This window comes from Varroa jacobsoni, unplaced genomic scaffold (genome assembly GCF_002532875.2).
Source record: "Varroa jacobsoni isolate VJ856 unplaced genomic scaffold, vjacob_1.0 scaffold_852, whole genome shotgun sequence".
Taxonomy (NCBI): domain Eukaryota; kingdom Metazoa; phylum Arthropoda; class Arachnida; order Mesostigmata; family Varroidae; genus Varroa; species Varroa jacobsoni.
This window is the reverse complement of record NW_019213754.1, coordinates 137445-162658: the sequence shown is the minus strand read 5'-3', so window position 1 is coordinate 162658 and position 25214 is coordinate 137445. Positions and strand designations below refer to the sequence as shown.

Below are 25214 nucleotides of genomic sequence, written 5' to 3'. Positions count from 1 at the left end.
ATGGACAAATACATAGGCACCTGGTCATTCAATCATCAATAGTGAACCTTAATGCCGAGACGAAATCAGCTGAGGATTATTTAATTATATAGTATATTATTATACAAATAGAAGTCAGTTATCATCGCAACCTTCGCATGAAATTACTTCAATAAATAGGATTACGCAGTCCTATCGGCGCGGTAATCAGTTATTTCGCTTTTTCCTCTTGTCAGCCACCTAATTTTGCAATCTATATAATTTAGCATTGGACAGAAATTCATAAAAGCTACTTTGTTCCATCTCGCATCTTGTCTTGTAAATGTCGAATTTAAGGATCAAACTAACCAGCCCCGACTCTTTTAGCCGTCCAGTTATTATTGAAACCTAGCCGCTTGAAAAGATATATGGGAGAAATAACAGACCTGTAGAAACAAAATAACGATGGATGTATGACGCATAAAACACAAGCGTGTGTGTGTGTGTGTATGTACAGAGCATTTGTCATAAAATCAATCAAAATAACGGACGTTGTATTTGTGGTAATATTTTTTTTCTGTGGAAGTGAAGATTACCAGAGAGTTGCTAGCGAATGGCAGGATGTATAAATGTATGTCGCTCCCATATCAAAAGCGGCTCAAAAGACGACGTGTCTGGGACAAATTGTAAAGATGATCCCTGCACAAGGACTTAGGTGAGACTAAGCAAAAGAATCTCAATATATAACTTACTTCATTTTTGAACTCTGGCCGATAAGCGTTGGGTTTCGGACCTTTTGGATTTACTGTTGTTTCCTTCAGAGAACTCTGGAATTTTTCTAACTAAGTATAAATTTTTTTTTACATTGCTTACTTGGGCGTTCCAAGCGAGCCCGGGTTTCATGGAATTTTAAAAGGGAACACTGGATAACTCGCATGGCCTGCTGCAGGGTCACAAAATGAGCAGAACAGACAGGTGGGGTATTTGAACGGAGGCAATTCGACAATCACCACAGATTAACAAAATCGTATAAGTAATTTAATCGAACTGTTCCTCTCAACAGGATTGACTAATAGAGCAGTTTATTGGGTCTACAGAAACAGGACAATGAACGAACTATACCGCGAAAGCTGCACACAAGATGACAACAAGGACAATGACCGCAACTCATTCGGATCCAGGTCTAGGTTTAATGGAAAACATGACTACTGTGTTGGTTGTGAATCCTGTGCAGGAAATGAACGAACGGCTTAGCCAGCCCGATCATTCAAGTGAGAAGCAATACTGTCTGTATACCGTGTGGTACTATTGTGTACCGCACAGATCGAGTGATCTCTCTATTATAGATTAAATTAGTTACTAGCGAGCATGAATCAAACGGTTATTACGAGCATCTAAAGTGAAACCTGTCACGATAAGGTTACGCTTTACAAAACTTTAGCTCGACCCAATACCATCAGAGGAACCGATGAGTCTCTAAAGAAATGGGTTGCTCTACAAACGATGAATTTGAATGTAATAAAACGGAGGTGACTAGCTCTCTGGGAATAATCGGCTGCTGACAAAAGTTCGATTATAAACACCTTCATAGTTCGCTAGAGATGACAAGACGCTGTTAAATACTGAAATAATTGCTGTTCCCCGATCCGGACGCAGACGTCCCGCGATACTTCCTGAAACGTGCTTTATATTTATCTAGTAAAAAGAAAATCATCTAGAATGTATAAGAAATACACCCTACCACCCGTAATGCACCTTGTAGCTAAAAACGTAACGATTCAATATTGGCAAATAGTTTTTTTCGGTATTGTAATTTCCAGTATCATAGTGATAACGATAAAATTACCTGTCTGTTGGGAAATGTCTGTTGAGACCAAAAGTAATTTTTGGTTCGGTGATTTTAATATTTTAAAAAAATAATCTTTGATGAGCTCTTGGTTAATTCTGGTCGTAAATTTGTGCGCCTAAAATAATTATAAAGAATCCGTGCTAAATCGGCTAAGAAATTTCGTATTTCTGTTAAAAACGGAACCGCGAAGTTACGAATACATGGAACCCACAATACCGTAATGAACGGTTGGTTGAGGAAAAATGACTTTTAGATCATTTTCTGTCTCCCTGACTATCTTTCTGTCCAGCACACGTGTGGATCAGTCACGTAAAGGACAGCGACCAGCGTTCAAAGGACTCGATATTTGATTGGAGGCACTATGCGTATGCAGCTTCCGCTCCTATTGAAACACCCGCACGTTTCGGTAATTGGGGTTTACGATTCTGGGTGGAGTCATGGTCTGGCGGAGTTAACTTGCATCGGTGTATCCATATTGTGAAATACAGTATCTCGTCACTTGCCTATATGAACAGATATTTAGTGTTATTATTATACAAAACATTAACCTAATTGTATATGGCACGTCCGCAAAGTTTTTTACGATTATCATATCACACATTCCAATGATAAATTTTCATTGATCTGTATTAATAAAAAAATTTCTAAAAATTAATTTAAAAAATTCAATGGCTGCCAGCATTAGTGGTAGTATGGGTTAGTTATTTTAGCGACATGTATCGCCCAAAGGCCCGGAGAGAGCGAGGGCCTACATCTAGAACTGGAAAGGGGCAAAGTGACGTATTACAAGCATACCGTATTCCGATCTCAGTAATGATTGGCGCCTATTCGGTTTTTTTTATTGGGAAAGGACAGAAAACGCAGCAGCACTTGTTGAGAATCGGGATTTATTCACTGTGTAATCGAGAAGATGCCATTTTGTCATCAACTTTGCATATACACTGACGTTTGCCTATGTACTATCTATATATATAGGTAAGCGCATCTCTCACATTGCACTGAACGGAAGACGACTCCCAGAGCAGACCTGACACTACTAGTATACGATCTGGCTTTTTTGCCCTTGGTCGCAAGCTGTTCTCCTTTCATCAACGACTTTCACATGTATTTCTTTCTAAATTCTAGTTTTGTTCATGGTCACCAACACTTTTGGCACAAGCCAATCTCCATTCTATGCGCCAGCTCCACAGACATTGAAAGATTAACAGCCAAGCCTTGAGGCGTTTGTCTTCTTGAAGAAGTAAGAAATGGAAGGAAAACCTTACACCTGAGGGCAAATAGATGAGCGCTGGGGATTCAAACTGCAGTATCTCAAGAACAACAACCGATGAAAAGAGAATTAACACTGATACGCGTCAAGACCGTATATGCGCTTTGAATATTCGTACCAGAGGACGAGTGGTAGCTAGCTTACTTGGTTACCTACAAAAGACGAACAAACATGCAGTAACAGAAAAAGAAAACGCAGCGCCCTCCCTTCCTGCCCAGTCTGTCACCCTCCCCGCTGATTACACCGCCCTGTGAATGAGGCAACCGAAAGTCAAAACAGAAGTACGGTTAATGGCAGCAGAGTTTGGCTCTAATCATGTTCAACGACGGCCCTGCATTTCCGTACAATACATATACAGACATACATATAAGGGCAGAAGAAGAGGTGCTTCTTCCAAAGCTTCCTGCACAAGAGCAGATTACCCGAACAGAACCGTCAATTTTTCATCTTGACCTGAAGCCGCTGGTGGCTGCATCTCGGCAGGTTCTCTTTGAGTATGGAGGCAACAACGTACGGAAAAAAGGCAAACTCGTATGATAAAAGGACGTCATTGCTAGTTTATGTCATTATTAGCCTAAAGGAACCACTACGAGGTAACGTTCGTTATGTGTGAAAAGGATTTACCTAACAGCACTTGCCATAATGAATTATATACATGCATGCACGTTGCGTATATCTATGAATGGATGTGTCTGGGTGTATTTCCAAGGCAATAGCAACTGGCCATGCAATTAGCGTCATGGAAGCAGTAGCAACTCATCGATATGGCTAAGCGTCCACATGTTACGCGTAAAAAGCGGATAATCTTCCTCCACTTCAATGATTTCGCTTATTGTGATGCTATACGAAAAAAGACCGTGTGAACATCATCTGTCTCGGCGATGAAAAATACTGTGAGAGCTCATTGTCAATACAAACGGGTCCTGTCATTTTGCTTTGAAATCACATTGTTTCCATTCAAGGTGACGCAACGGTTGCGGTGGTTTAATGGCAGAGGAGGCAGGGATCACATCAGCAGATCGAATCAAAATAGTCTCACCGTTAGTGAAATGTAAAAAGGATAACCAATGAAGGGAAGACAGTTACAATGACAATTCTATTTACTCGAACGCACACATTTCTTCATAAAAGTCATCAAACTTGTGGTTTACTAGAAAGTAACATAACTTCGTAACGCTTATTGTTATGAGTCCGTGCTGACTTAATTACGTTGTAAACTCTTCGTTAACTTACCGAAAAGATGTCGCTTCAAGAAGAACTCTTCAGTTACAGTTATGAGACAGAAGTTCCAATCATAGTTATATACGATAGTCGCCGTATGTGTGATAAACTGAATAGGACAAACACATTTTCATCTATGACGTGCTACTAGTATTATTATTAACAACATTGTTCTATTGGGTAACTATAAAAATCGTCGAAACCAATATCCATCCCCTTACATTTTGATGTGCTATACATATGAGTTTCACAAAGCTTCTTATTACTTTTTAACCTATTTCCGAGAAAAAAAAATAACAGTTACCCTAATATGTAAATCCTTTCTATTCTATCAAATATTCTAATAAAAGTGGTATTTACTTATTGCGTTACCCATTATTGAGGCAGATATACTTGACCTAGCAGCTTTGCCTACTTATAACAGACTCATTTTGAAATATATGTTACTAAAATTAATGAATCCTTTTTATCATTGGGTCTTTTGTTGAGCCGGACCGACCCGACCCGACCCGACCCAAGTCTTTGGAGTAGTTTTCGAAATTACCGCTATTTAAAAAATATACATGTACAAAGGAATGTTAGAACAGAGGATATTGGGTGACAAAGTATCACTAAAATACATGTTCAGGAGTACAAATTTAGAGATCATATATTATTATTGGTAATAGGTATAGATTATATGATAAATAGAGAGGCGATGTAAAGGCTACCGATTGCTGCTATCTGTCCATGATGCTAAGAAGGAGAGGACGTGTGATTGACTGCATAACACAGAGAGAGATCTTTGAATTGTCTCACAGTCCCTTTATTGCTTCTAAGTTTCGTACTCAACTCCGGTACCGTCGTATTCGGTCGCCATGTTTGATAAAAATCATATTCAAGTCTATAAATTCAATCCAAGAAGCTTAATTCGATGATGATTCGCGTGTGCGCAGAAGCCAACGCAGAAGGTTGCTACCGATAGCCGCAGAAGGCCGAGTGCGCGTGTAATTTTGGGTGCGTACCACACAGTATGGCCATCTGTGAACGTGTGCATTAAGGGGAGACGATTCCAGACGATTTAAAGCAATTTAGCAATCAAGTTCAATCCAAATATAAGACATTTTCAAATAGTTCTCTTCGTAGTAATCTCCTGGAACGAAATATTAGTACATGTGTATTGAGTATAGGTGGAGCAATTGTCCCGAAATCTTTGAAGACCGATTTTCGGTGATCCGTAAGATATACGTAAGATCGAATTTTGGGGAACACGGCAGAGAACCGTTTGGCCTTACGAGATTCAGCGGTAGTTCCGTACGCAAAAGTCGAAGCAGCTAGTAGCATTTCGACAAGAGTCGTATTCGCTTTTAGATACAGATGACCATAATAATAGACATGGCAACGTCCACTAGATTCAGATATCAGTCCATTAAAGTCTCGTTCGGTCACGGGGAGTATATAGTAATGCACGAAACATAATAATATATAATATTATAATAAAATAATATTTAATTAATAAAATAAAAATACACAGGTATACATGCTTTGGAATAAACGTAATTAACATTACTTCGAAAGTTTTCCAGTCTTTTCACACTTCTTACCATAATTAGGGTGTCTTGTTTGGATACTGTCCATTACTACTAATGTCTGATGATGGCAAGGCTACCACAGCACGACTTTGGCAGCTACTGAATGTTCGCGTATACTTTATGGCTATCAGTGGAGATTTTCGCTCAACCCGTTCAAATCTAGTCATCGAGACCTATAAGTTCAAGGAAATAGGTTTGAAAAGCTCTTTTCTCTATTCTTCTTTCGGATTAAGGGGTTGGAGGCCCACTAGCTATGCGTCAATTCAAACCACTCGCAAACATAATTACCCTTGCTTACTTCGACGACACAGTTAGCGACCTTCACAATGTCAACGCTGATCGTTCTGTATACAATAAACAGCGTTAGTACTCGTAATATTGTATATAATATTGATTAGCGTACGCAGTCGAGGAACAATATTTATGCTGCTTTTACACCAAGTAAAGGATTCATTTCTTTCTTACGCCGCTTAGTCTTACGAGATGACCAGCCTCGTTAAGCTATGCCCTGACCCCAATTGAATTCATGCTCGTTTACATAACGAATTGTGTTGTCATACAACAAAGAACAGACTAATTTGCGGTCGTCCTGAATCATTCAGGAGCAATGAGGACATCGTTTGCTGTGACGCGGTCTTGTCAGTGCGACCCTAAAGACGTCAAAATGGATTACATGAGCATACGCCGTTAACTTTAGTCGTCCTCTCAAAATGTTTACCAGCAGCTATAATTTAGATGATCGTTTGAAGTTCTTTGTTCAAGTAAAGTTGTATCGACGTACAAACCTCATGTGAGCTACACTTAACCCCTGTAACGTCACAGTGTGGTATGAAGCCCTATTTTCGATTTTTCACTGTGGCACGTGGCTCTAAAACAAATGCCGGAGCTGATCTAGTCTCATCAGCAGAATAGAAAGAGGTTTACTTATATCTATTTGCTTCCTTTAAATCTTACTCCTTCAAAGTATGGTCGTATGCAAATGCACTAGGTGCCGCTAAAGCTGTACGTAGCTATTGAATAAACTATTGAATGCGTTACCCGTTGCGCTAACTACCCCTTTAACACGCTCGAAATTACTGGCCACAGAGGGCAAGTTGGTGTAGCAACAGTGACCCTTCCGGGTCCCACTGCTTCCAGAAATACTTCGACGAAATAGAGGGTGAGAAAAAGGACATGATTTCTAACAAATATCATTACTGCTCCTGCTAACAATGCCAAACAGTGGAAGGAAGAACTCTATCACGGACGTCCTGCTAGAGGAAGTACTTTCTACAGTAAAACTAGTAGTACATGAATTTCCGATAGCCGCTCGTGATTAGCGAAAGACCATCCGTCCATATCAAGACAGGATGGTGTTACCCGTATTTAGCAGAGAAGAAAACAAAAACGAATCGACGAGGGATGGCTGAAAGGCCATACAGGTACCCGACGCTCTTGGCATTCAACCACCATCTCTACCATGCTATTCCTTTTCGCTGTTCTCCTTATTTGCCACTAAAGACCACTGGTGTGTGAGAACACTTCTCCCTACAACCCCAAATCAAGCTCCAGAAAAAGTTTTCCTTTTTCCATAGAGACGTCGAGCGGCCCAGCTTACCCTTCAAGGTCATCCAGTTGGCTATTATTGCATTTGCTGAGAGATACTGTCAAGCAGGTCACATTATCTTGGAGACTATAAGGACGAAGTAAGCGACGTTAGTTAGCTTACTTGACAGCTGAATTTTGCGAATGATCGATCTATACCGGAGAGCAGGAACCAAGCCATCAGCGCAAAGGCCGCCAGTAGGTCATCTTATTTGACATGGCCTAACTCTGTTGAGACTAAGCAGAATTTAGAATGTTATTAGTCGTGAATTATACGTACGTAATTGGACCTAGATTATTGTTACTGTATGGTGTATTGAATAATAAGGACAAGTTAGTTTAGGCAGCAAAGCTAAGGCTCGAAATTGCGTTCTTATTGATTTGAATAAATGCTTTTGTCTATCAACAGACATGTACTTCATCAAATGTCTTTTGCACTTGGATTAGTAATGATTCTGAACTCTAAACAAAGTACATTTTAAACCAAAGCTCCGTAGATTTCCTTCGGGACTATCTTCATCGTATGTTTTTTTTTTTATAATTTTGTTTGTCGTGTTTAGATATCGTGTCGAATGTGATAGCTGAGACTCAGCGAAACTCAAGTAAATTAACTAACTTGACCTGCCTGTCCTATTATCGCATTGTCATCTACTAAACCAGAAAAGGTTCGGTGGCCAAATATATTGGCCATATGTATGCGTTTCGAGAGATCTGCTACAAGGGATTTAGGTAGTGATTCCCGTTCATTTATTAACGGAGTCAGAAGTGAACTATCCTATCTAAATTGATAGACGGGCGAAGCAGAGTTCTACTTTTTTGTAGTGCTATAATACGGCCACCATTCCGAAAACGATTCGGTAATGGCAATGGAAAATTGGGGATTAGGATGTAATGCTCGTGTCGACGATATCCCAAACCTCAGTTGTAGGAAAAAATCCCGAGAGAGATTTGCAAGCGAGACGGGCTTCAGTCCAAATGATAATATGAAGCTTATACCCAAGGCGGAGAAACGGGTGCCAAAGTAGCTCTGCATAGATCCCTGAAACCAGGTGCTGAATTGGGCGGCGGCCAGCTCAATCGGACTTCCGATTGCCGCTAGCGGAGGGATCAACAAAATGAAAACAGTCCAGGTAGATAACCAACTAAATACTTCTAATACTCTGTGTATGTAGATGTATATAAATACATATAATTTTCGGTGAGCTAATGCTGTAATATTAACAAGTTACATTTGGGGGGCGACTCCGACGTGGTCCTCATAGGCTCATTCGAACGCCTCAGTGAACCGCATTCCGCTTAATGACAGTCGCTACATATTCTGCGCAAAGAGATATTATTTTCAGTAAGCAGTTCTGATTCACTTATCCGAACGCTCAGTCCGGAATACAGTGCATGTTTCTATGCTTACAGAGTAACATCCATGTTGGATGCCTATCGCCAATAATCGTAGCCCAGTGTAAAGCCCAGTGTAACCGTGTAAAGCATACAACAGTGCTCTTCGAGTGTTTTGCCTCATTTTAATACAGATACTCGTAGAAATGCTATTTTCTGGAAAATATTTCAATCGTTTAACAACAATAGCTCTACGGCCGTTATCCAACGTAATGTAGTCGTAGGACCAGCGATAGGATCACTTGTTTTATATACATTCGATATTAACATGTGTCCTGTTAAATGTCGCTGATTTCCTTATCATTCCAGACAACAATCTATCTCTATAAGGTGGAATATCAAGACCTCGGTTGTGACACAGACGCTGTGGGTAAGCATTGTCTCTTTCTCTCCCTATTTACCTCTGTCAGTACTGTTTTAAATACCATTACCGCACGTGTCAGCCTGACATATAATTTGACATCTTTATTTATACGCACTATGTGTCGAAACGCGTCCATTAAATGTGTGGTAAATGGAGCTAAATAGTTATTGATCCTAACAGGAGCTGAAGGAAACATGATGAAGCAATAAAGTAAAATAAAATGAGGAACTCACGGAAGAGTAGCGTGCGCTTTTGTGCTTCCTATTCTAAACTTCAGAAGTTATACTGTCATTAAATGAAAATCAATTATTTGAAGGAGCACGACAAGCGTCGTCTTTTTTTCTACTGAGTTAGATTTTTTCCCAAATGGGAACGGCTGTTTAGAAATTCGTAGCAGGTAATCCTTTGTGAACTCGCTTGTTGACTCGAATGTTAATCTTGTTAACCATAATAATTTTCTACAGAAATTTCTACGATTATTATTATAGGACAAACAATTATTCGGTTTTTCGAAGTGCCTAACAGATTCAAAAAGGGTCACGTATAGGACTAGTGTACACGCCTGCAGGGCAGATTCTAGTCTGCTTTACGGACAAGGAAGCACAGCTGTCAGGGACGATAAGCTAAGGGGAATCTATTCGATTTTTTGAACAGCTTCACCACTAAGCTTATTGTCGTACGTTCAGACATTGCTCAATGTGACATGTTTTATCTACGTACATGCTCTGTCGTCATCTTCTAGATCAAACCCATTTTTCCTAATCCATGGTACTTCACATGCTCGACACGTCTGTGATCGTATATATTGCCCCCCATTGCTGTCTTGCGACTAACAGTACGTTCTCTCCTTCAAAGTAAAGGAAAGAACTTCCAGCAACTGGGGGAGAAGTGTAGGGCTTACTAAGATGCCCAACGGTCATTTTCCCACCGCTGTCAAATATTGTTTTTCGCCTAACCTCGCATCCGTCAAATGACTTATCAAATGCACCGGTTTGGGCTGCTATTGTCAGCAACTCTATTAGGCCACTATACAAAACAGAGTATTGATTAAGTCTCGAAATCTGACAGTAGTTACGGAACAGTGCTACACTCGCGTGAAAGTTGTTTGGCGGTTTACGAACGTTAATGACAATTCTGTAGCATGGTAAAGACAGACCGGAGGCCAAAGTAAGCACTGCGTTTTTTCGTGATTTCTATTGTCTTGCTCAGCAGTTACTACACATATGCTTAATGATAGCATCTAGATCAGATATTTGAAGATCTTTTCCATTGTATTATGTGTCATTGCTTGTTCCCATCTATGTTTATGATATATCATTATCAATTAGCTTCTTTTTTATCATGACTGTTCCTGTACAGTATGTAGGGCCGAAAATGAGACTTCGAAGGTAGCTGTGGATATCGTCTAGGTGAAAGCATTGGTTTTCCTTTGTATCGTTTTCTCTTCACCTAATTGAATATTTTAATCCTGGTTTGTGTTGCCACCATTTGGCATTGATGCCTGACTTAGGCTGTGTCATCGCCTTTTGCCTTTGCCACTATTGCTGTGGATAGCACAAAAAAGGACCGTCTTTAGCAGTTTCTGACGGTTGTATTAGTGCACCGCGTTTATGACAACAGGGGAATTGCGGTCCGTAGCCTTCGGCTTTCTTCACAACGAAGAAAGGAAGATGGTACTGGCGAGAACAGATGGAATCAAACTGATGCTTGAGGTTCTTGTTTTTTGTTAGGCGAAAAGATCAGCCAAGGCTATCGGTCTATGTTTATACGATTCTTACTATTAGAATAGTTATTTTTTGCTCGGGGCAAAACAGTTTATCTTCAAAATTGGTAGAAGTTGGCTGTTAGCTAGTTTACCCATAGCTTGCTTCCTGCAATGCTTTAGACGGATCTATTGGATTGTATGTAATGCTTCAGTATAGTCGCACTAGCCCATAGCTATGATAAGATTAGGCTTGTCCACGGAACTGATGATGATGAAAATCACAACAAACCTTGTTCTAGGGATCATCCAACATCAGGATGATCTCTAAAACAAGCGGATTTGAGGGGAGTCAAATCGTCAAACACAATCAAAAAAAAAAAAGACCGTAATTATTATTCGTATATATACTATTGCGGTGTAGCCTACACGGCCGATCCTCCGAAAGGCTCACCTTGAATTACTTATTCTCTTAAATAACGAACCTCTGCAACCAATCCTTTACGACGTACATCTATCTAATGATGAAGTCTTATACAGGTATGTAACTTGTTAAAAAGCAAACTCAAAAATGAACGAATAATTGTTGTGTAATGCAAACGCTTAGACGTGATATTAGCTAAAAGGCGATGAACTTCCTACGTAAAGAGACTGCAACCGAACAATGATGGTTCAAGTACGTTACGGTAATACCTATAACGCGTAACGGGATACAGCAGTGATTTTTCATTATGTAAATTTACAGTCATTTCAACTCACGCCGTACAGAGAGAATGTTCGGCTCGCCTATTTTCTAGCCGTCACACGATAGGACAAAAAATATTGCTAAAAAAAAAAGGAGTTCATTTCTAGCGGGCCTACGAGCGGATTCTGTGACGTGCCGGTAAGGTGCTATGCGCCGGAGCGCCACGGTTACTATAATAGCGTCTCTTTATTTATAGAGTCACGTCTGATACCGGCGTTAGGTATTCCACCAGACGGTTGGCTCCCGCTAAACGCGAAACAAAGCGTATGCCTTTTACCGGATAGACTACATCTATCCCTAAAATAATCAGTCAAAGAACCTTACCCACTACGCTATCACGGCGACAGTGTAGTAGAGTCTAAAGAGACTCTATGTCCAGAAGCATTTGGCTATTAAATAACTTGCCAACAAATAAAAAAAGACGTCTTAGGGATAAATTATATGCTATAATAGAATGAATGTCGAAAACGAAAAATAGCATATATAGTTGTAAAACTGTTTCTTAGTGTCCTTCGAAAAGGCTTACCTTTGATAAAAGCTATATAATAATTAACATAAGTTGCACTATGCTTGTCATACTTAATTGACGTACAACTACAATTTGTTTGCGCAGGTAAAGCTTCCTGCCGAATCTGTGTAATTCTGCGCTGCGTAACTTTTCCCAAGGTCCACTTTCCCCATTACTTGCATAACTTAGTACATTCATTACCTTACATAGCTCTCAGTAACCTAGTGAAAGATCCAGGTATTGCCGTAAATAATATACGATAGACAGCTACACATACGTGTAAAATATAGTCATTTGTGCTACAGTGGAAAACACCTATCGCTGAAAGAAACTAAAATATTTTTTTCATCATCGCACCACTCACGCTTACATCCGTTTAACCTAGTATTTTATACTCAACGATTTGTCCTGTCCTGCGCTGAATAAGGCTATCCAGCGAACTTTGGTCGATGCCTGAAAAGGTTGCCATAAGGACCAAAGGAGCCACTGTCGGGACTTGCACGTCTGCAACTTCACTGCTAACTGCGACAAATTGTTATATCATTCCGTCCAATCAGAGCAGTTCAGGATTATAAAAACACACTGACAGATCAAAGTAGGGTTTTCCACCGTTGGACGTTGCGCACATCAAACCAGCTAACACCCGAATAACACGACACGCTCAATACGGAAATGTAAAAGATAATTGCCGCATAAATGTGGGAAATACTGAGGGACAAAGCGCCTGGGCCCGATCTAATTCGCAGTGCGTTTTTACAGCAGGTCGTTTTTGTAGCACCATGTTGTACAGCCTTGTTCTGTACTTATCTGAGGCGTGATCGCGTTCCGAGAAAGTGGCTCTGCCGTCGGGTATATTTAAAGGTAAACGAGAGAAAACTCGAGAGAGCTTTTTGCCGGTAGGGTGCAGTTAAAGCAGCTGACTCAGTTCCTTATAGACCATTTGTCGCTATATCTATTCTTAGCAGCCATCAATGACCTACCAAGCCAGATCAAGAAGCAACGCTCGATAACAAATCTCGTCGAAGTTCGTCGATTGTACCACCTTATCCACCACAGGCCATCGCCACTTCTAACAACCATTAGTGACAACATCTAGGTACGCCGATGAACTCGGGCTAAAAGTGAGCGTGCAAAACACCGAAGCAACAACGTTTCGCACCAGGGGAGCGCCAGCCGGGACGGACTGACTTCAGCTCAGCAACGCGATCATCGAATGCGTGAATTTCGAAGAATACCGTCGACTCTAAATAGACGATTGTCCGTAGAACGCATCTCCAAAGGACTCGCAGGGCACTACCGGCCGTAATAAAGATAGAACGTATGCAAGCTCCCATGAAAAAGGACGCTAAACATCTTTACTCAAAAGCTACACCCTGTGAACCATACGGTTGGCTGTAGATATGAAAATACCTCGCGGTAAATAAAAAAAATTAGGCTCTCGGGAATTTAGCCGGTCCTCTCCGCGCGAATACCGGCCTCATGCTTCTTCTGGCAACCAATTCATACAGTTGTTTTACGGGGCAGCATTATTTGTTGAGGAATCAAGTAGAGGTGTAAACCAAAATAAAGAAAGGCCTACGCACGGCTAGAATACATAGACTTCCGTGAAGTCTGGGCGATGCCCAATCTCGCTAGGAAAAATACGCAGCTCATCGATATATATATATATATATATATGAGGAGCACAAGAGGAAGAAAAAGGGCACATGCATCGGGGCTGACGTTCCGAAATTTAGGCCTGTTCTTCGAGGGTTTCGGCAAGGAATTGAAGTAGAAAAGGGACCCCCAGATACAGAGGGGATGTCAGGTTGATATCTAGGTATGGAACGTTCGTCACAATTAGCAACGTATGTTACTGTTTGTTTGCATGTGTAGGAGTGAAAACAAATATATTTTTCGTGTTCTGTTACTTTTAGAGGGGTTCGTTACGTGCGATTCAACCAAACTTTCGCCTGGAGAAAGCCTCTACGTGGCCCTCGTTGGAAGGTTTCGCTACGGTCGGGAGGAAGATGAAGTTCTTGGCATGTCACTCTGCAGGTGAGGGCAACAATACGAAAATATTACGTATGACTAATAGCTTCTGAGAAGAGTTCAACAGCTGCACTCTGACAATCTCCGCCCCTTAGAAAGCCAATTAGACGTCGGCGGGTCTTCAAAACAAACCACTCTGCAAATACACGCTCACATGATCGTGAATAGCAGGGCCGCTGTCTATTTCCGTTGTAGCTATATGACAGTACAATGCGTGCAGAGCAATATTTGCCTAAATTTAGTTACCGGTACCCAAGCCTAGTATAATACATTCATGAGCTCGCTCAAGGTGAACTATCGCTTTGTTTTACTGCCCCCCGTTATTAACCCGTTGCAACTGTTATCCTTGCTAGTGTTGCATTACAATTTTCTGTACACGGTGCTCACTAAACAATCGTGTCTTGGTATATCGATGTATTGTCCAACTCCATTTTCTTACCACCCTGTTTTGGCGATTCGATCGCATTGCCTCGGCAATTCCGTTACCATAATTCGATCGTATAATTATCCTGATTCAGATATTTCGACGTCTTCTGATCCTGTAAGAGATGTCCGATTTCTCTGTGTTAATGAAAAAAAGGAAGGTTGTCTAGGCGGGCAGAATGTAAAGCTAGGCCCGTGCAATGCAACAAGAGCGCTAGTAGGTTAGGTCGGTGTATACCTTTGAGTAAAGCTTTTCACTATCAACAACTAGCAGATTTTTTTTCTGTTCAGCTGTTTTACTAATAAAAGGAAGCGGAGTCTCCCTAATCCCTAGAACACAAAGATTTGCCTGGCTGAGGTCGATTTTACTACGATTATTCGATCACTCTGAAGGTATGCCCTGTTTGCAAATGAGGCACAAGTGGATTCGAGTGACATCATGGATAGAACTAGTTAAAGAATTCTTTGCTACGGATTTAAATAGATCTAGTGGCAACAGCTCTACCACGAAAATGGATCGACCGTAATGGTGAAGTTCGGCAAGATGCCATCTCTAATATTTACATATGTGTAACTGAAACTGATCATCATTTCTCATCTATTTCTGCATTTTTACGTGCACGTATTGTACGATCAAATCTGCTTACTTGAAATCCAGCGATGAATCCAATTGGTAATTCAATTTGCGTTACTAACTGTATCCGAAATTAAATTTTAACACGCAGCCTTCGGAAGCGTACATGCATCGTAGATGCGAAGAATAAACATTATGATGTATTTAAGTTGAGTTAATAAGTTTAACGTTATCTGTTTTATACAAAACATTGAATAAATACCCCTGATACGCCATTGAACGCGTCGTCGCTATTGGAGGGTTCCAGTGTACAGATCACCGATGTCTCCAATACTTGCTTAAAATAGGTTCCCCATGTCCATAATACATTGCTTGAAGATAATGACGCAACTGTTAAACTTTTACAATGTAGTCCGACCTATACTGAGCAAAAACGTTAGGAAAGATTCTACTCGAAAAGCATGAGCCTCATTGTTTTTTTTTTCATTAGCTTCTGCCACACCTAATTAAGATTGACACACTGAGTTTTTCATTATATCGTCCCTCACTTTAAGAGGTGTCGTGCACCTTATCCTCGATGGGTCTTTAGTAGGTCTGGAATAATACTAACAATTTGCGGATGATCGGACGAATTTCAGGGAAATGTATATGGGCCATAAGCTGGTTTGGGCTAAGGGTGCGGGTTTCCATCAGGGCAGTTCGTCCCAGTCATCAGGTGAGACAGTCACATCAAGCGGTGAGGCACAGCCTCAGGGAGCGTTGCAGACAGGCAACGAGCAACCCGGGCCTTCGTCTGGTAAGTTTGTCCGGTAGCTGCTATTGTTCGCTTGTTATTTTTACGTTTGTCGTAGGTTTTTCTCCGAAATTGAAACAATCTCTATGTTCTAAAGGCACGCTAGATTTGGCCAACATCAGAAACAACAACAACGAAATAGTACAAAACGACGTATGTCTATAACTATTCTTCGATAATTAACAGGCTGTGTGCCTACAATAAACCCTATTTCTATGAAAATTTCCTTCGTTACAAGCGCATACAGCGGTACTAAGGATTTGAGTCTACAGTCTTCGCTGCCTTTGCAGCAGATGAGCCTCTCTCTACAGATGTCCATCATTTTCGGGCAATTTGATTGCCTAGCTCACACTTAGTCAGCTGGTAAAAGCTTTTTTATTGGCAACGTCCTGATCTGGGTTCGAATACTCACCTTCGGTAGACGACCAAGACGTCTGAGGAAGCCCCAAGGAACGCGCGAAAACGCAGTAGATTTGGACAGATTCTGTGTCATACGTTCCTTAAAGCGGAGTGAATTATCAGAGGCGTAGGTTTTGACAGTAATCATTGAAAGATAAAGAAACATTAATAATAATAATAATGGAAACTTGACATGAGACTAATAAGTAAATGAGTTTTTCGTTTCGGTTCTTTGCTTTAATCACCCTTAAAAGGGGGTCGCTTGCGAAGTTTGCATATTAATTACGTAAAGATATAGGCAGAAGGTTAAAAAATGCCGACAAAACCGGTAGTAGACCATTCTTGCAATAGAGATCTAGTAAAAGTAATAGCCTCATCAGGAGTACCAGGTGCGACGAAGGCTTAATATAAAAGAATTGATCGCTACTCTAAGGCTACGAAGGATTTAAAGTATATCGTTCACTTCGGACGTCTTTGAAATCTTGAGCTGTTAAGATACTAAGTTAATGGGTGTGCTATATTGCACTAGTGTTACAAAGATACTACCTAACACTCGTATTAGTGCTCGGCGAGATCCGGCGTATAAGGACTCCAAAAATAAGGCCAACCTAGGCCCGTTGCTTTCCTACAGAGCTCACCTAATTAGGAAGTGTCAAGAATAATTCAATAATAACACATATTGTAAATATTTAGTGAACACAGTTAAGCTTTCGAGATATAATACCGTTAAGTGTATCGCTAGTGTACAGATTGCATTGGAAATTCAATTGAAATTTATTTTCTTTGGAGCACCAAACATTTGGATAGATATATTTTAAAGACCTCCGTTTGTTCTTCGTTTCTATTCTATATGGAAATTCTGTTACATTATTACATTACTTATGCAAGCCTGAAAGACGTAGGCCAAATATGCCTTCACATGCGAAATAGTTTGCCTATTTCGAAGGAAAATTTTCGATAATATAATAGACATGCTATGAAGAACGCTCTTAGATGACACTACTGTCTAACGGTGTCCTGTTCTATTTAAGTCGACCGTAAACTATATTTACTTGAAAAACTGGAGAAACCGGACAAGTGCATTCGATTTTAGGCCTTTCATGTTTACATCTTCTGTGTACATTGGCTCGTTATTATGGAAAGAATGTCTGTGTCCATCTTGAAACCTATGCCGTTTCTAAAATACTATGTGCGTGAACCGAAGACACCGAGCCGTTTGTTTACCGAAGTTGATCAGCTCAACAAGTAATGACCTAAAACAGAACCAATTCTAAACCCAGTTCTGCTTTCTCCCTACAGAAAGGACAATCTTGTCTGCTTGGCATATCCACAGCTGCTGTTACAAGTTAAATAGCTTTTGTTTATACTTCTATTTTTATACAATAATAATAATAATACTATAATTAATGTAGCCAGGACCATAAGGTCTAGATAGTTGATAGCCCTAGGAAGGAAACGAGATAAGGAAATAGTGTTTTCCTGTGTATAATATTAAGATATAACTTATGCATAACTTTCCTATTGTAAAGATAGTTTACTCAATTATTTCTACACTGCACCGGAATGCATCTATATACATGTTAGTTATTTGGAATAATGTAAAGTGTTATCTGATAAGCCATGCTCTCTTCTGAACGATAGCATCAGCTGATGACAACTTCGACTTCAATGTACCAATGCAATTGATATGGTGCAAGGGGAAGTACAGCAATATACGTAGCCATCGCGCCTTCACCTGATGCTACTGTTTATTTTGTCCCAAAAATCGCGGGTTTTTCAAATCACTAGCTGCTATATTTTTCGACGTTCGCTCAGATAATTTGACCACTTATCGTGCTCGTTATTTACATCATTATTAAGTTATCGTACTTATTAGTTTAACATTCCTCACGTCTCTTACACACGGATATACTCGACTATTTCTTTAGTACGACAGAAGTTCATTCAGAAATCACCATTAATTTTTCAAAGGCAAGTTATGTATCTGGTTTTTTTTTCCCCAAGATGGCTCTGATTACAGGCGCGAAAGTTGAGAGATGTTAACTAAAACCTATTTTGTTACTCATATTGAATATGCCATGCTTAAAGGCGCCCCACGTTTGACCCCGACGGAGACAACTGTGGCCGATAATCCAATGAGCATCAAACGTCTACCGACTCGAACGAAGGCTTTCAAATAAAGTAAATAAAAGTAATGGCATATCCGAATCCTACATGATATTGACTTTCGATGCATCCGCAAACCTGGCAGAAAATCGATCGATAATGCTACAAGATTGAATGAAAGTAGGGTGTGTCGACCAGGTGGCTTAAAGCTCGTGGTATAGCGTGTGAACGAGCGCTGCTGTGCCTATAGGCGGCAAACATGCACGTGCGTGCATAGGCGTATATGTTCCCGCCTATAGTTTTTTGCTCATATGACAAGGAACAGTGTATTGTGAAATCATAAAACTGAATTGATTCGAAAACAGCTATACTTATACCAATGTTTTTGTGCCACATCAATCGCTTGGTTATCGCGTGAGTTAAACAATTCAGCGTTCCGGGTTGACCTTTACACGGACTTCATGATCGTTCTTTAAGGGCCATTAATATCCGCACATAGATTCGACGTACGTTTTTGTCCTAGGTTAATCTAACGATTATTGCGAAGCAACATGCCCATATCGGTTGCGTAAGCGACCTTCAAGTTATTCTTAGTATAATATTTCAATAACATTCATTTACTTCACATGCTAAGACCTTTTCCATAGAAGTTATGACCTGTAGGGGCAATGTTTAGGCAAGTGAACGGTGGTACAAGCTAGCCTGGTTTCGCACATTCGCATCTTTTGCCCATGAGCAATAAGTATGGACAGCTGTACGAAAGCTTGAATTTCCGTTTGTAGCGGCGGGAACAAGGGCCTTAAGTGTACAGAAGGCTTTGCAGCTTTAGATCGTGACAACCTCTCAGATTCAATATTCCATACAATTTAGAGACTATTCGTACTATTTAATAAGGGGCGTCAACAAAACTTTTCAAGTGAAGCTCTCCGAGCAAATCGACTGAAAAAATATAATGAAAGCGATGAACGGACACATAGTTCGCACAAGAGAGTACTAGACTAGCAAAGTACAGACGGCTTCGAAGTAACTCGTCGTCAATTGTCGACACTTGTTTGTGATTATTGAATTAACAAGCGTTGAATAGCCTCAGCTATCTGGCGATATGAGACGAACTTTTTCTACGGCCGCATCGGGGTTCTGGAGTCCCAGTTCTTCCAATGCAAGTGACATAGTCTCCGCTGGTTAGCAGCAAAACAAAGCTTCGTATGTTTAGATGCAAAGTCGATGAGAGGTTCGAGATCGTTTGATTTTTGCAAGAATACAATGTGTGTAGTGATTCTCGTGGGCATCCGTTTGCCTCGCACTCGTCCATCGACTGGGACGTTGCGGTGTAATACAATTTATGTATTTGGTATAACATTAGTGGTAGTATGTCTTATCGTTGAACCTAGGTCGACACTAGACCTGGTTTTGGAGGCATGTTCGGATTGACGTAATTGCACCTATGTCAACATCCGTAACAGTACAGGAAATAGTGCTAAACACTGAAGCATTGCCTCTGGCGTATGGAAAACGAATAGTAAACACATCTACCTTCGGGTCAGAAAACTCTTCTGGGAAATTTCGATAAAGGGTCTTGCTTTTCGGTATCATCCAAGGAGTGATCGGTGTTTACCCATCAGTTTATATCGTCATAATTTTCTTTAAAATGATAAATATGGCTGTATACTCTATGAAAGAATGAAATTGCCGACTGCTGAAACGTATATATTAATTTTTTTTAGTTCAGATCGAAATAAGGATTTGTTGTGCAGATACAATGATTACAAGCGGCCTATAGGACTAAAGAAGAACTTTAGATTGCTGAATAATATTTACCGAATCACGAGAAAATTACTAAAAATAGCAAACACATTTTCTGCGTGTCATAAAAACCGGCTCGGTGGCCATACGGATAAACACGGTATTTTCGGAGTACCTATCGCACGCAAACGAACGATTATCGAGAATAGGTAGCGTAACCTGTTTAATGGAATAACGCTACTAATCGAATTGTTAATTCTCTTGGCTGAGAATTATAATTTATCACCTAATAGAACATTTTGGTGCTTTTTTTTTTCTACTTTACATAGCAATAATCGTTTGATTAAAAAAGTTGCGGTCTTGTGTTCCACCCGACCGTACCCGTCCAGACGGGTACGGTCGGCTGGAACGGCTGGACTGAAAAACAATACATTTATCGATTAACCGAATTTTGAGATGCTCTCAGAGATGCTAGTTGACGTTAACTTCGTCTGGTGGATTTACTTCCAGAAGGCGTCAATGACAGCGATCCGCGGTTGCCAGGCTCGCCGTCAGATGGCCGTCGCTGTCCGGAAGACAAGGCAAAGGTTCATTTTTCATTCGTCTTTCCCGAAGATGCGCCGGTTTCGACTATTATGCAGCGGCTGACCCCGGACGCTGGTGACACGTGCGGGGTACGATACTATGTTCGATGCTATGGCTCAGTCGATCTAAACAAGGAACACAGTACTATCAGCGTGTTAAATTTCCCTATTCGAAAGGTAGGCGTTCATATCTTGGTCCTGTGAGAACGTCATATACGTTATGCTTTGTTATTATATTATAATGCATCCAAGTAGTTTTTGAAGTATGTTGAAGAAAAGTGCTCATGCCTATCAAAAACGTGCTTGTCAATAATTAATTTCACAGATGGGAACTTTACGTTTATAACTGCCGCAGAATCAACAATATTAGCATACAGCTACAGTCTACATAAATTCCCTTGGAGTTTCAATGTTATGAATAGAAATTTTGCTTAATGAATCCACGTCGTTAATCTTCTTCTTTTGGGCTTCTTTCATATCTTACTCTCCTCTTGTCTCCAGAATTGAGTGGGGGTCACACGAGAGGTTCGATTCCCTTAATACGTACCGAGTTATCGGTTACTCGGCAAAACAGTGAGATCTTTGAGTACCTGTATGTAGTCGCTTGTAGTGCTACTATCACTGTTGCCCTTAGAAGTTGTTTTTTTTTTTACAGAAAGAAAACAAGCTTGTCGTTTTTCTTTTTGCCTGATTCTCTTAAGTATTGTTCATGGCATGCAGTCTTGACGTTTAGTTGCAGTCGACTGCGAGTACAGCCATCGAGACATGCAACTATGTAATACACAAAACGCCCGCAAGGGGCATTTTGTACAAGAAGAGTTTAGTAAACTTTGTTGAGGAAGTTGTAAGGAAGAGTTTAGCCGTAAACGTAGAAAAGTCGAAACAGATACGTTTGCTTATTGTAGTATCCACGTTGGATGATTTTTCAGTATATTTTTCAGACCCTGAACAATGACAGGGATGTCAAAGCGTTTTGGCCCGAATCAAAGACCCCATCGTGTTACTGCAACTATAGTATTTATAATATATGTTGAACATTGACTGCAATGGTACACTGAGCTGAATGGAGGATAGCGTCTTTAAGGGAAAAACGATTTCGATAACACACTGAAATGATCTTGATTATCTCTACGCTGGGCTTTCAAGCTTCCCAAAGCTGCCTGACTTTGACCTGGATTATCGAGTGTACGGCCATTCATTTTAGGCAAAGATACTTACAAACCCATCACTATTGCAATGCGTCCACAAGAACCGCAGCGTCACGAGGCTGCAGTTTTGTCTAGAATTGACACATTTATAGACCATACTATTGTCCACATAATCATTTTATCATATCATTCACTATCTAAAAATATCTTCCATTGAAAATGAGCTTATACTTAAAACTAATGTGTCAGGGTTAGCCAAAGGATTCGCTCATGATAACCAATGCTTCCATATGGAACTTTATAGAAATGTCCTTTTATTTTATTCCTCGGTTTTAAGGAGACAAACCATTGAACTGGAGAACACTTTGGACGCAGTCAACATAGCGTTAATTTTACTCTTATATAAGATACCTTAACTTTTCCTCTCGACCTTTCGACTCAGTTTGTTAGAAGTCAGATCACTGATTATGTTCAACGTTGTATATACAAACAGTGAACAAACAATATGGTTTCACTTTTGTCTGAATCTCTCGAAGGTTGGTTGAAAAACAAATAAGTAACATGCAAATATAGACCATAACTAAGATATTTTGTTAAAAGCATCGGTCGCGGAATACTCAATGAGAAAGAATTGTTATCGGATTATGGCATCCATGTCATATATTGTTTTAATACGCAGTTAAAGAAGCGTCTGTTAATGACTGCTGAAGTGGTGCGAGGAGCTCACGATGGTCTCTGTAGTTCCCTGGTCGAATTAACCGTTTGGAAAAAAAAACCTATTTCGCATCTCAATGGCACATTTTTGAACACACAAAAGAATGCAAATGCTGCTCTGTCGGACTTCATTTGCGAAGGCCCTAAAAAGTTCCGCGTTCTTCCACGAAGCCTTTATTCAGCATTATCTACTGATTAATGAAATGCTTTAAAGCTCACTGTCCTGTTCGCGTCCTTTAATAACAACTCCTTTGAACATTTCAGTCTCTTTGTGTACGATATAATGTTTCGTTTGAGATACAGTGTTCAATTATACGAGGGGCATCCGCACTACACGAATCACGTTGCTTTATCTGAGCTTCATTGGTATATACCAACTATGAGTATAAGCAGCAGATAACAAGCTCATTCATAAAAGATGAGTCTGCAGGATCATCACCTTACTTCAGTCGTAGCATGCGCTTAATCCACTCACAATTGCTATAAGTTACGTAAAAGAAAAAGGGCTAAAGGTGAAACTAAACAATTGGTCCAGACAACGTGGGAACGCTGACATGACACGTTCGCAGAAAACGATGATCGTTGATGGACAAAAAGAAGAGGGTGCAAAGCATCTCCAACGGCAACACCCAGACAAAGCGAATTAGGTGCCCTGAAACAACTATGCCTTGGGGCTATCATCAGCTGTATTATCAAGACAGTGCTACGCTGTTAGAAGAAGCTCGAACGATCCTTGATGCACTTGGAGGATCATCCTTAAAGCAATACACAGATGTTTGAAGAAAAACATTTAATAGTTCTGCCAGGAAACAAACAATGCTCTTTTCCAAATAAAATTACAAATAAGATTTTTTACGAATTGAAACGTTGCATATTGTAAATATCAGGCGGCCTTGGAATAGGAACTTATTTCTGTTATTACTACACCCATAGGTTTGTTATTGCTGCCACAGCTTCTCAAAAAGTCAACTACAGAGCGTTTATTTAAAATCATGTCAAATGAGATTGTTGCTATCTGCTTAAACGTACAAATAGCCTTCACAGCCACAAAAAGATAAAAAATAAGTTCAGTTTTGTTAATAGTTCAAGCACGGTCCTTATTGGTCTCTGGTTATAAACAGTCCCACTTCTGTTTCGCGCTTCTGTTTAGGCCACGCGCTGTCTCATTGATCGTCGCACTCCCAGACATTCTTCAGCTAAAACTCAAATTTGTGATGCTACGAAGCGGAGGCCAAGATCACTGCTTATGACGTGCTCGACATGGACCACCTGGAGACTTTATTTAAACGCTGCATGTGCAAATCGTTTGTATAGTCAATACGTCTAACACGAAATCAATCAAGGCCACACAAGGCCAGCAGAAAGAGAAATAGCAATTTCCAGTGTGCACTTCGATCGCCGTTTTCCCTCTGTGTCGGCATTATGCAACTTGGTAGTTCCGGTTTTACTTTCCAGGTCCGTGCACCAACTGGGGTGACACTGAAAAACAAATCTAACGTGAACAAATCTTTATATACGTGTCGTGACCTAGAGAAACCAGACGATCTGCCGCACCTGTTTTAGTGCTTACTTCGTCATTTACCAGCCATCCGCGTTTCACCGCTCTCTCTCTCTCTCTCTCTCTCTCTCACTCTCGTATCCCTACAAGGGGTATTCATCGGGCTGTTTGGTCTGCGAAAATTATCAGAAAGAGGAAAAAGCAAGGAAGGTTCAATGCTTCCGGCTATCTGTCTCCCTGGGTCCTGCAAGAGCGAAGGACCCATTGTATCGGGATATCTGCAGTCGCGGCGATTCCGGTCAAAGATGGTTACGACGACCGCTTGAGCATTGAGATCAAAGTTACTCTCTCCAAGGTAAACTGGGAAAACTAGATGAACATATAGCTGCTGTCGGCCATCCGAACGGGAATTTTTCGCCCGATAAGAGCGTGATTATTTTTACCATTTGCAGCGGGCTGCAGGACTGCACTCATTAGTAACAGATCAATGCTGGTTCTTTTACCAGTTAACAGTTAACAACTAAATACGTTTTTTCACCGCACGTTCATACAATTCATTCAGATAATGAGAGAACCGTCGAATTCGGTCCGTACGTATCACGAATATTTTTCTGTAATAACTATCAAAATACTGTTCGACAAGCTGGAGTCCGAATCCCATTAATGTTTTTAACATTTTCGGAGTGATGTCGTTTGTGAAGCTGAAAAAAAAGGCGTTTAGAGATATATCTCTGCTTAGCCATTTTAGGTCACAATTGTGCCTTCTGCATTAGACTAGAAACATCAGTACAAGGCCATAACTGGTAAATACAATGTGACGGTAGTGAGTAGGTAAGTTAATTATAACTTTGCCACTGCCATCCACTATTGAAACCTTTTGGTCCTGAAAAAAGAAGCAATACTAAGAAAATGAGTATCTTAATACGAAACACCAAAAAAATCTATACTCTATCTTGGTATATCTGGCACAATCAGTATTTTCTTTCTTAGAGGCTGGTTTCAGTTGTGCATCAGTTTACGTTAATTAAATACAGGTT

The 25214-nt window shown here is 40.4% G+C and overlaps 1 protein-coding gene across 5 annotated transcripts in view; it reads left to right on the top strand.

Moving 5' to 3' along the window:
* Positions 1 to 25214, top strand: part of LOC111264382 (phosrestin-2) — an 88864-nt gene that overhangs the window by 36896 nt on the left and 26754 nt on the right. For 4 of the 5 annotated variants that reach the window (XM_022840244.2, XM_022840241.2, XM_086970065.1 and 1 more), the window contains exons 4-7: positions 9155 to 9215; positions 14081 to 14201; positions 15831 to 15988; positions 20744 to 20994. In XM_022840244.2, coding sequence (XP_022695979.1) covers positions 9155 to 9215; positions 14081 to 14201; positions 15831 to 15988; positions 20744 to 20994 — 591 coding nt within the window. The remainder of the gene's footprint in view (positions 1 to 9154; positions 9216 to 14080; positions 14202 to 15830; positions 15989 to 20743; positions 20995 to 25214) is intronic. The other variant, XM_022840247.2, reaches the window with a different exon arrangement.